Source organism: Camelus dromedarius, chromosome 2 (genome assembly GCF_036321535.1).
Source record: "Camelus dromedarius isolate mCamDro1 chromosome 2, mCamDro1.pat, whole genome shotgun sequence".
Lineage (NCBI taxonomy): Eukaryota > Metazoa > Chordata > Mammalia > Artiodactyla > Camelidae > Camelus > Camelus dromedarius.
Genome location: NC_087437.1, coordinates 80,534,876 through 80,547,641, shown reverse-complemented (window position 1 = coordinate 80,547,641; position 12,766 = coordinate 80,534,876). Strand labels below are relative to the sequence as shown.

The following is a 12,766-nucleotide window of genomic DNA, read 5'->3' as shown; positions in this document are numbered from 1 at the left end:
CTGTATCTCTCATTCTTAAGACATTTATTAATTGGAATTTTTCTGCAAGGAGGAGATGTCTCTTCTTTACCATTTATTTGATTATATCCATAGAGACTCATGACGGTTTGATGCTTTGGGCTATAATCCAACTCAGTTGTTGCTCATATTGTTCCAGCTTTGCAAATTGGGAACTTTTCCAGTTTGGCTTCTGTGTCCTTTTGACATACTCATCCTTTTTTTGAATTTTTTACTTTTTTTTTTGAGCACTTTCTTACTTTCTGGCACCACAAAGTATTTCAGGTCCATCTTGTGTTTTCTTTGCCCTAGCCTTGTAAGTGTTTATAGTCTTTACAGCTATGAACCTTATGTTTTGAAGGTTTTATTTTTCTCTGTGACATTTCATTATTTGTGTATTAATTAATTGGTTGCACACAAGGTAAAGTTGTTCTAAGATGTACATTTGCATTTTTAGAGTCTGATGGATTGCTTGAGATTGCCACCCCCCACGCATGGGGAGAATTCCAGCAAGGGAACACAGCTTTACCTTGTCAAGGGCAAGCCCCTGATTCCTGCCAGGCCCTCCCAGTGCCAGAATCATGGCTGAATTTCCATAATCACCTGCGCTGTTGTCCTCAAACCATCATAGCCTAATGGCTTAGGGACCTTGATGGCCTCAAACCTCATCAACAATCAAACTACAGCTCATATTTTGTGGGGAGCTTACTGAAAGTTAGGATAGGTCTAGATCTGATAGCAACAGATTAACATCTTTGTAGCTTTTTACTATTTTTATCTGTTGAAATATATCTTATATACAATAGAGCACACAGATCATAAGCATATAGTACAATGGAGTTTTATGTCTGTGCATATCTTTGTGACTGAGGTAGGGTCAGTTCTAAGGTGACTCCCAGTGATGCATGCCTTTCCCTTCCCACATACACCCTTCCCTTCAATTCTGTGACAAAGTTGGCTTTAAAAAAGGAGAGATTATCCTGGGTAGATCTGACCGAGTCAGATAGCCCTTAACAGGGACCAGGTTCTTTGAGAAGGAGATTGAAAGTGTGAGAAGGCGTCTGTGTGAGGGAGATTTCTTTGTTGCTGGCTTTAAAGATGCAGGAGGCCATGGGGGCAAGGAATGTAGCAGCTTCTAAGAGCTGAAGGGCGTCCCTGGCTGACAGGCAGCTGGGAGATGAGAAGCTCAGTTTTGTAACCACAAGGAGCCAAATTTGGCTGACAAATTCCACGAGCTTGGAAGCAGATTCTTCTCCAGAGCCTTCCAAAAGGATCATAGCCCTGCTGACACCCTGATTTCCACCTGTGAGACCCTGAGCGGAGAACCCGCATGCCCGACTCCTGACCTGCAGTACTGTGGGGAAATAAATACCCCTTGTTTTTAAGCCATTAAGCTTGTGGTGATTTGTTACATAGCAAAAGAAAACTAATAAATTACCACCCAGATCAAGATATGGAATGTTTCCAGCACTCCAGTATAGCCCCTTACTGTTAAAAACAGGCTTTCACACTATTGTGTAATTGAATTTTCACAGTGACTCTTCAAAATAACTAGTAGTTTACCCATTTTATAGATAACGAAACCAAGGTCTGGGCCCAGTTAACTTAGAAAACCGAAGGACTTATATCCTACGTATGACATCTAGCAAGCTGATCCCCCTGGGGAGAGGAAGGCCACCCCCACAACTCTTTCCATAGCGAGGTGAATGTGTCTGTAAACGGTACTGCCTCGGCCACGTAGCCTGTCTCCTCAGCCTTCTGAGTCACTCTGTGACTTGCTTCCTTCACCTGTAAGAGGTACCGGAGTAGCTGTCCTCTGAGGTCCCTTCCAACATTCTCTGTATCCACAGGTATTTCTACCTTATGTGGCATTCTTGGCTTTCCTCCGTGAAATGCTTAGCTTTGAGCAACTGAAATATAAAGAAAAAAAAAAATCAAATTCCCAGGGTTTTGTAGGGGGAATTCAAGGGTAAACTTGGCCTCAAGCCACTATAATTGCTGTGTAGCTGGGACCTCCTTGTGTTCCCAGCACTCGGCAGGGTGTACCCAGACAGCTTGACACTCTATCCTCATTCCTTATCTCCTGAGGCGGCATTCCTGTGCCGCCCGTGTTCCCTGGTCAAGGAGTTGTTCACCTCCATGTCTTCTCTGTCGTGTCTTTCTTTCCCCTTATGAACCATGTACCCCACTTTGACCTGCCCTGTACTGTTCTGTGGGTAATTCCACACCATGAAGTTAAGGGACCTGTATCGCACATGTGCACATACACCTCCCACCCTTAATTTGCATGGTATCCCTCTCATCCTGCTGTTTCTGGATAGTTTAGGGAAATTGATCTCTGCCTTTTCTCTCTTATTTTGTCCCATTCGAGGCCCAGATGGCCCTCATTATGGCTGATGGATGACATGGGATGATGCCCTTTAGAGGACAATGTAAGCTGTGGGCTTCAAAGAGAAGCCAAGACATTTCAGAGAAGCAGGGACGTTACTTGCGAATAATCAAAACTATTCTTTCTGATTTTGCATTAAGATCTTTATATCTACTTTTACAACTGCCTCCATGTAAACTTCCTTCACCGTTGATATTTAAGATAACCATAAAATTGAGTAATAATGTATTTTTGTTTTTAATTATTTTTATTCCACATGTTAAGTACATTAAGGATTATGTTATGGATTTAAGAGACTTTCATATGTCAGATCTTATTTGAAAATGCATTCTGAGTTCCAAGAAACGCTGACTTTCTAAACAACTTCAGACTGCTTTAATACCACATTAATCAGGAAATGTTTTTGTCCCAGCTGACCATAACAGGGCAATGTAGGTACACACATTTCACTTTAAAAATATTTTCATCTAGTGCTGCATGTTTAAAGAATGTAATGTCAGGTTCAGTAATTGATTTGCTTGCTTGACTTAATTCTGATAATAAATATAATTAACATTTGAATGGAAATGGTAATTGTTTCCTGTGTGATATATCCATTTTTTGGTAACATTTATTTGACATAGAATAGCTGAGTCTACTGAATTAACCTGGTTAAAAATTGTAACTTCAAAATCACTTTTAATTCACATTTCAGTGAACGTTTCCTTGGGGCCCCAGGTGTCAGCCCCGGAGCTGTCTGGTCTGTGTGGCCTTGACGTGCAGATATAATGAGGCACTTGGGCAAGATGTGGTGACGTGGTAGAGCCACACTTGGTAACATGTTGAGAAACTGTTTTTGAATAAGCCAAACAGATGTTTACCCTACCCCTCACTTCTCTTTGATAATCACATTTGGTAGAAAAGATTTTAAAATGCTATTTATTTTTCAATTTAGTCCCCGGACCTGCAAAGAATTAGATACCTAAGAGAAAAGATTAAATATGCACTATTTGTCAAATAGGGTATCTTCTTTGAAGGGAATAAAACCAAAATAATTTTGAGTAATACAGATAATATCAAGAAGTCAAATAAGCTGCAAACAGTCAAATAGGAGATTCACTTAAATTTCTGAGTCATGAGCATTTGGATCTTGAATTGTGGTTTAACAGGTGAGATTGTAGAATTACTGGGTTATAATGAAGGTTTGAATCTTGGGGTATGTAAGGAAGTGATATAAAATGATTGGTGGTTTTTTAGAGGTTGTAGATTTGAATAATAAGTGTTAGAAATGAGTAAGTGTACGCTTTCAGGAAAAAAGCCAAAAAGAAAATGGCTGATACCTATAAACATTTGTGTTTTGAGAGACGACGTAGCACCGTGGCTGAGAGCATGGGCTTGGGGCCTCACCTGCTTGTATTAGGTCCTGGATCTGCTACTTACTAGCTCTGGGGCTGAGCTCAAGGTGCTTAACTGTTTTGAATGGTAGGGATAATAATAGGATTTACCTTAAAGGGCTATGCTGAGCAGCATATGAAGTGATACTTTTAATTGCTCAGAACAGTGGTGCAAAGTAAAACTCGCAAGAAGTATTCGCCATCCCTGTTTGATCTGAAGCATGTAAAGCGTGCTGTTTCCACAGTGGCACTTTCTGAGGGAGGTGTTAGGGCAGGAGAGTGTTGACTGTCCCTCTGAAAGGTGTCCTGGCGCTTGTGTCATTATGTGCAGCGAGGCTACAAGCGTGCGTACACACTGCTGCTGCATTTTACATACTGTTCGTTGTGCATAAGGACGGCTGAACCTTTTGTACTGGAGGAGCAGTTCTTTAGACTGTATGTTATTGGTTTGTTTTCTGTATTCATTGGTGGGTTTCTGAATTAATATCTGATTGTAGGACCCATGGATTAAAACTTTCTTTTTAATGGGCTGAGACAGAGTGGGCTAATATTACTATGCACATGTAAAGTGTGAGTTTAAGCTGCTACTCACCTCACAGGTATTTGGAGGAGAAACCTTTCTGTTCAGGGATAATGTTGGACGATGCTTAGATCTACACTTTTCCCTGGTTTTTGCCTGCCTTTATTTTTGGCTTCGATAACCTGCATAATCAGAGGGAATGCTCAGAGTCCCCTTTCCCCTTCTGTCCTCCAACACCCTCACACCCATTTCACATCTTCTCATTTTTTATGCAAAGAAGACCTTTTTGTAGGAGGGGGAAAGTCTGGGCTTTCTTTGAGATGACTGCAGGAAATGTTACCCTTACGCCAGCAGGCTAACAAACACAGGGGCATAATTGTGTTCCTTATAACAATTTTCATGTATGGTTCATTGGAGAAGAATTTCAGAATATCTTATTTTTTCCTCCCCCTCCCCCCAGAAGCCAACAACCTGGAACTATTTCAAGGCTCGGGAACTTTTCCTTCTGGTTATTATTACAAAGATCAGTGGAGGCCCAGAAAGTTTAAGATGCGCCAGTTTAATGACCCCGACAACATTACAGAATGCTTACAGAGAAAAGTGGTGTATTTATTTGGTGACTCGACCATCAGGCAGTGGTTTGAATACCTCACTACGTTTGTTCCAGGTTAGTACTTCGTTTTTGTTTCATAACTCTTTCCCACATGTACAGAATCAGCTCTGAAAAAAGCAGACTCACTCTGGTTCCTGAAGAAAGACGTCAGAAGAGGCAGCAGTTACTTTCTGTTGGACTGAGAGGTATCCTAACCCTGGAGAGATGTGTGAGAGTTTCCGATCAGTGGTGCGGTTGCGACGGATTGATGAACGCACCGGGTGCTGCTGGATGAATTCGTGTCACTGATTAGCTGTGTGATGCTGGCGAGTCATTTACTTCTCAGAGCTTCACTTCTCCACGTGTGAGGTGAGGCAGCTGGACACTGTCACTTCCCAGGTGTCTTTCACGTCTCACCTTCTGGGATGTAAAATAAAGGTGAACATTTCCAGTTGTTTCTTTTCTAGTTCTGTTTGGGCCACCTCTAAGTTTATAGTAGATTTAACTGGAAGGAAGCAGCCAAAGTGTAGTCCGTATTCACGCATCAGTGCAGCAGAGCCATCCCTGTGTCATCCGTCGGGCCTTCCACTGGTGTGACTCTGAGATGGGGCTGGCTCCTGGCAAGGGAGTCTGCTCAGTCCAGCCTTCCTAGCTCCCTGGCCTCACTGCTGGGCTTGGGGTGGCTCTCCAGACTCAGAATAAAACCCCGCTCGTTGAGGGTCATCCCTTACTCATGGTGGACCTTTTCCTCTTCCCAGCGGGAGTGTGGATGGAATGAGGAGGGGTGGATCCTGGGTGGCAGGACTAAAGATCCCGCTGACAGTTTAGAGAGCTGAGGAATAGTTCTGTGGGAACTCTTTTTGGTGGCTAACTGTGGACAGGGCTTTTCATAAAGCAAATTCCATGGTTTGTTGTGAGTTGTTGTGTGTGATGTTTTTCTTTTCTCTCTTTTTTTTTTTATTACATCGACTTACTTCCAATTTGATTTTTGAAAGGAAAGGAGAATTTAGACATGACCCCCAAAAGTAATAAGTTAATTCCATTTTTATTTTGCTGTTTTTTATTGAAACAGAGATAGTTGAGTTCCAGCTGATAAAGTATAAGTTAAAAATCAGGAGAAGGGAAAGAATTTGTGAGACCCAATGCTCGGCACGGTTTGGCGCTGGCTGGGCAGGGCCCTCCAGGAGTCGTAGCTGCCTGATTCTTAAGTTCTAATGACGTAGCTTGGTATTTCCTTTCATAGCAGTGATCACATTGAGTTTCTTGATCATTTCCACCATACCCTTTGCAGACAGATTTTCGCCCGATAAAGCCCTGTGTTGGTGATTAATCTTAATCAAAAGAGAGAATGGTGGGTTGAATTTTTATTCAGCTTAAGTGGGGCCAATTGCTAAGTAGTAATGAATTAGGTATGAGAAACTAGAAGAGGAGCCTAGGACCAATGATGATAAAAGTGACACCTTAACTTTAACCCTTAAGAGATGTTACTTTTTCAGAATTGACTTAAACTCCTTGAGGACAAGCGCAGTGACCTACCCATCTGAGCACTGCTAGCTTTTCGCACAATAGCGCTGCCACTGAGTAGGTGCTTAGGAAATATTCATATAGTTGGGTTGCCTAAAGTTACTTAATCTGTTCTCTGTAATTTATAGGCACTTATAGGAATTTTTAGGGGTATGAGAGAGACCGTCTTTCCTCATGGCGTGAATGTTAAGTGATGAATTGTACAGTGTTTTTTAGGAGTAATAAGGGAGAATAATGCACTGCTTCCTGGGATCTTCAGAAGATTTCAGAGGAGCGGGACTTGGAAACACAACTTGGATAAAGGGGAGAGAGAGAAGGGAATTGTGACTTGTGCTGCTGTCTTTGTTATGACAGGGAGAGAAGTTCTCTAAGACATTCACATAATTTTCCATCCATAGGGTGAAATTCAAAGTAAATAAAAGCCAGGATTGTTCACTTCTTCTACTTATTGCAAAAAGATGTTTTTGGTTACTATTATGTGTTTGTAAAAAAACAGAAGTTACAGTTCTTTTCCTGGAAGAAATAATATTTGTGTGTTAGAACAATAATGTGTAAATGTCAAATTGTTTTCAAAATATTCAACAATTAGTGCCAACAGGAAGATTTCTAGGCCTAATAGAGGTAAACGGGTTCTTTTGTTTCTGAGATACAGACTGTCCGCTGATGATATAACATGTAATGCCGTGCTTATGGAGTGATTTAGATAATAAGTGTGTTAGAATAAGGGTCCATTGAAGCCAGGGGGGCCAAGGTGAAGTGACATAGGGATTCCCTTTATATTTGTGTTGCACCTTTTATTGTTGTACTTTTAAAAACTGTTCTTTGAAGCCACTAAGTAAAGAATAATCAAAATATTTTGGTTTGAACATTTTTCCCCCTACTTTAGTGTTTTACTCCATAGCAATATGTATAGAATTTTTTCTTTCTTTTACATAGTATCAAACCCAAATATACATCAAAGGGAACTCGAAGAATTAAGTCCTACAATGAAGGGTCTTATGCAAGTATCTTTTTGCAATTTTGCCTGAGTACCTTTGTTTGAACATTTTTATGACTGATTTTTCCTTGTTTCAGATTTAGTGGAATTTAACTTGGGTAGTCCCAAGAATGTGGGTCCCTTTCTTGCGGTGGACCAGAAGCACAACATCCTGCTCAAATACCGCTGCCACGGCCCACCGATCCGCTTCACGACCGTCTTTAGCAATGACCTCCGATATGTGGCAAATGAGCTGAATGGCATTGTGGGAGGGAAGAACACAGTGGTTGCCATAGCTGTGTGGTCTCATTTCAGCACCTTCCCCTTGGAAGTGTATATCCGGCGGCTCAGGAACATCCGTCGAGCTGTGGTCCAGCTCCTGGATCGAAGCCCTAAGACCGTGGTCGTCATACGGACAGCTAATGCCCAGGAGCTGGGACCTGAAGTGAGCCTCTTCAACAGCGACTGGTATAACTTCCAGCTGGACACCGTCCTTCGGAAGATGTTCTCAGGGGTTGGAGTGTATCTCGTCGATGCCTGGGAGATGACCTTGGCCCATTATCTACCCCACAAGCTACATCCAGATGAAGTTATTGTGAAGAACCAACTGGACATGTTCTTATCCTTTGTGTGCCCCCTGGAGACCTAGCCTGCCCTGGAGGGGACTGGAGGAATCACATTCAGTGACCTTCTTTATCACCTGCACTACAGAAAGTTTATGGGTGAACAAAATTTAAAAAAGAGCTGGACTTTATATAATGACTTGTAAGGAGCTTAGAAAATGCAGATTATTCGTATCTACCTACCTATAGTATTTTTTCCAATCTTGACGTAGCCATTGGAGAACCATTATTAACAGCATCTACACAGTATATTGCCCTTTTAACCAAAGATGCTAATAAGTGTGCTTGAACTCGCTTTCTCCTGGGAGGAGATAATACTGTGCTAAGAAGTGTGGAAAATGTTCCGACCTAATTGGAAGGGAAAAGTTTGGTTGGCAGAGGAGTGTTTGTGGCCTATCTGGTAAAGGAATCGGAGCACATCTTCATGAACAGCACGATCGGTCCATCTTCAGCGGGTGTGAACGAACGGGGCTTAGAGTCAGTGGTTCCTGTGACACACTGAAGACTGCTGTGTCTCAGCGGTTTCTCTTGACGGTCCACTTTTTTTCTGAATTACTTGAAAAGGCCAGTGCTCTTGGTCAGAATTTTCTAATGAGAGTATTTACAATGTCCTGCTTTTATCTAGAGAAGCAGCAGAAGGGAAATACGAAAGCAGTATATATAAAATCTGTGCATAGAGCTGATGTTTGCATTGGGTGATTGTTACTTACTTGATTCAGCTGAATTTTACATCATGTATACTTATTCTAAAATAATACTTTTGGAACTGGAAAGGGGAAGTCTATAAAAGGAAATTTATTTTTGTTTTCTGAAGTTTGAGGGTTTTGAGAATTGACTTTTATGTAAAGAATGCTATTATTTGTTATAAAGTTGTGGAAATTATTTCCATCAATTTCGAGTGTTTCTTTTTCGGTTTTTATTTTGAATTGCACACCAAAATTAGAAATTAAAATCTAATTAAAAACTAAACTTAGGTATCAAAGTCTCTGACAGTTATTTCTTGATTTGGGCATAAGAAACACCCATTCTCTCATGCTTGTAAATAAAAGGTGCCATTCCTACTGGCTGTCTTAAAATAATTGAATTATCAATTTTACTTGACTGTTTTTATCTTATTAATTTCAAATAAGTTTAATTTGTGGCCATCTAGTAATTACCCTTTTCTTTCTGAGCCACAATAGATTAGAGTCTAGTTTTATTTATCCCTAAATGGATATGTGAAGAAACTAGGGAAGCTTTAGAGATGAAGGCAGATGCCTAAAGCTTGAAAAAATATACTCTTAGAAGACTGGGTCAAAGAATCTGGGTTTAAAACTTGAACTTCTGAGTCTGAAGGGGACCAGGTAGTTAACTATATTAAGATAGCTTAATTTGCATGGTCTTTAAGCCTTAGAGGGCCTAACGATCACTTGGAATATTTGATAAAAATGCAGAATTAGAGGCTATGCCTCTGGAAATTGTGGAATCAACCTTAGTGACAAACAAGTGCCCAGGGATTCTCATGCAATGGTAGCATTCTACATTTTGAGAAACACTGAGGGAAGAGGGAACTAATATTGTTTGTCCATTATTTCAGGGGCTTTGCCCGTAACATTTACTTCTGATCATGATCTAATAGTGTAGATGATATTAGCTCTATTTTATAGACGAGGAACTTGAGTTTGGACTTGAACTAAAGTATGTGAGACTCCATAGCCCTTTGCAACTGGAACTTTTTAGACTTTATAAAGAAAGGGTTTATTTTTCATGAGAGAACTTTTGAGCATCTTCTCAAGGATCACTGAGGAGGCTGAGTCATATCTTCCCCAGAGAATTTCCATTTCCACGGCCTCTCCAGGGATTTGGAGTGATATTACTTGTTGGTGCAAATGATTTCTTGTAATGTCATCCAGTTCCTGGTATTTTTTGATTTGGTGAAATAAGATCCTAAAGATTTGATGACATAGTATTTTTTAAAGTAGTCTCATTCACTCTGGTGGAGGCCCAGTGCACCTTTATCACGTGTCTATGAGCAGAGTTGCCTCTCCGCACACATGCCTGGGGTTGGTTGCGAAATGCAGCTGTGTCATGTGTCTTAATTGTGTGCACATCCATACACAGGTCTCGGAATGGATCCGCACTCATATCATGTGTCTATTATATGAGGGTACATAATTACATGGGTCTGTGTATGAATATGTATATATGTCCTAAGTATGGTAGGCATTATATACTTATATGTACATATATAATATATACGCATATACTATATGTATATGTGTGTATTTCCATACACATCAGTGTATGAATATATATATTTATTTTATATACTTGTGTCTGTGTACTGATATATATATATAATATGTATATCATTTGTGTATATATACATATAATATATACGTATATTATGTATATTTTATATGTATATATCTATATGCATGTCATTGCATGGATATATATATAAATATAACATATATACACATGTCTGTGCATGGATGTGTATATATTTAATATATATTTTATAATATGTGTGCATTTAATATATAGAGATATATAATATGTCTATTATATATGTGTGTATCCATACATATGTCAGTGTATGGATATATATAAAAATATTATATACACATGTCTGTGTATGGATATGTATATATATCATGTGTACATCATCTGATATATGCACATATATAGTATAAAATACAGACATAATATAATATCTACATATATAATATGATATACATACATAATATATGTGTATTATATTGGTGTACATCCACCCCCAGTCCTGTCTGAGACCTCAGCTCATATTGGGGGCCAATCATCTTTTCTGTTTGTTTGTTTCAGTATAGGTAGAGTTATTTAGAGATCCATCAAGAGGCAAGGGAAAGGCCATGAGATGTGGGGGTTGGGTGCTCAGAGTAGAGTAAAAGTAGGCACACACTCCTTAGAGTGCGGGCTGTGTACGAAGAGGGAGAGAGAGGGGTCTGTGGCCTTGGGACTGTCTGGTGCCTGTGGCATGTTATTCACCTTGCTAATGCATTTCAATGGTTGTATAATGAAGGTCAAGTTCTACTAGAAGTCAAATCTCCCACCATTTTGAGCCTCAAGGCCTCCTGGGGGTTGAATCTTTCGCCATTCTGGTGTTAATTGCTGTGTTATTCCTTGAATGGCTGTGCCCTGCCCTCTTCCTGTCTCATTCCCCCCTCAGAGGTTTTACTCCCATCATCTTCTTAAGGGTTGTGGAGGGATGATGGAGGGTTTCTTCTGAAACCACTTCCAGGCTGAGGAGGGGCGTTCACCCTACCTGTCAGGGAGTAAAAATCCTCTGAATGTCTAATCTAGGGGCCCCCGGGGCAGGACAGCCTTTTGTTTTCGTGTCCAGTGTGCTGAGGGTATGGGCCATCATTTGATGTGGGACTGTTGTAACCCACTGTTTCCCCTGGCTTCTGATGAATTTTTTTAAAGATGAAGCACCTTTGTAACCACTTGACAGTCTGTAACAACAAAAAGACTTAAAAGGCATTGTGAAACACCTGTAATTGATAGCGATTTGTTTGTAATAAATAGAATTAGCACTGATTATATTTAACAACATATTAAATAATCCTAGTTAACTTAATAGCTGAGATGTCTCAGGTTGTCTTTAAAGCATCTTAAAGTTAGCTGGGGCTACAAAGAACTTTTTGAATTTGTTAGATATTTAAAATTGTGATTATGTATGAAAACTTTTCTTTTTTTCGTAGTTTTGTTTATGAAACTCTTACTGAAAACATACACCTTACTTTCCTACTGTATAGTGAAATAGTTATTTTAGGAGCTTTAATTACATATATTACCATTTTAACCATCAAAAACCTTAAATCTCTGGCAAAAACCAAGAAGCAAGCAACTGTGAATTGGTTGTCATATCACCGTTTCCTGACTGGAAACACGTTTTAGTTTTTTTTTTTTTTTTCCCTAAAGCAAAGATAGATAAACTTAGATCTGCTCAGCAATTAATGTTTTAATATTTTATAAATGATACAGACAGTCAGTGAACTTTGTAACTTAGTTTTAAGTACCAAAATTTGGAGAGACACTTTTAGGTAGATACTTTCAAAAGAAAATGCCTATAGAGTTTACCCTAAAGCTCTTATTTTGTTTACTTTTTGAAAATTTTTTTACATTGAGTTCCATTTTTTGTTGACAAAATTGTAACAGATATAATAAAGGTTTGCTTGACCTCCAGTAAGCCTAGGCCCAACCGAACTATTATACTTAACACTGATGTCTCTAAAGACATGTGTATGTTAATTAAACCAACAAGCTTAAGCTGGCTTCAATACCAATACCAGTACTGAGGATAACGTGAACCTGAAATTTATTTTGACCAATTTTCTCTATGTTTGAGTATTTATATAAGTACTTAATTTCCTTTCAGCCAGTTAAAGAGCTCTTTTACCGTTTAATTGTGCCAATACCGTACATCTATGGCATACAAACCAGACACCTTATAGTTTTCATTTTAAAATTTTAGTCATGAATCAGGTAGAACAAAGTAAAACCCACTGGCTACAAAAGAGGTTGGATTTAAACTGGGGTTTTTGACAGAACAAATCAAAATCACCCATCTAGATGGCTAAGCCTTTTTACTAATATTTATGAGAAAGAGATAAAATTTTCACTTGTCCTTAGCAAATTAAGTTCCAAATTATTTATACCCCACCCCTTTTTGAAATTTGCATTTTAAAAAATGGTGAGATCAGAGCTCCCGGAGAAGACAAGGTAGAATATTTGTATCTCTAAGGCGTAGG

General features: G+C 39.5%; 1 protein-coding gene across 4 annotated transcripts in view; it reads left to right on the top strand.

Moving 5' to 3' along the window:
- NXPE3 (neurexophilin and PC-esterase domain family member 3) overlaps positions 1 to 8,942 on the top strand; it is a 35,207-nt gene extending 26,265 nt beyond the window's left edge. For all 4 annotated transcript variants that reach the window (XM_031456434.2, XM_031456412.2, XM_031456418.2 and 1 more), the window contains 2 exons: positions 4,740 to 4,946; positions 7,470 to 8,942. In XM_031456434.2, the coding sequence (XP_031312294.1) occupies positions 4,740 to 4,946; positions 7,470 to 8,020 (758 nt within the window). In that variant the 3' untranslated portion in view covers positions 8,021 to 8,942. The remainder of the gene's footprint in view (positions 1 to 4,739; positions 4,947 to 7,469) is intronic.
- The last annotated feature ends 3,824 nt before the right edge of the window (positions 8,943 to 12,766 follow it).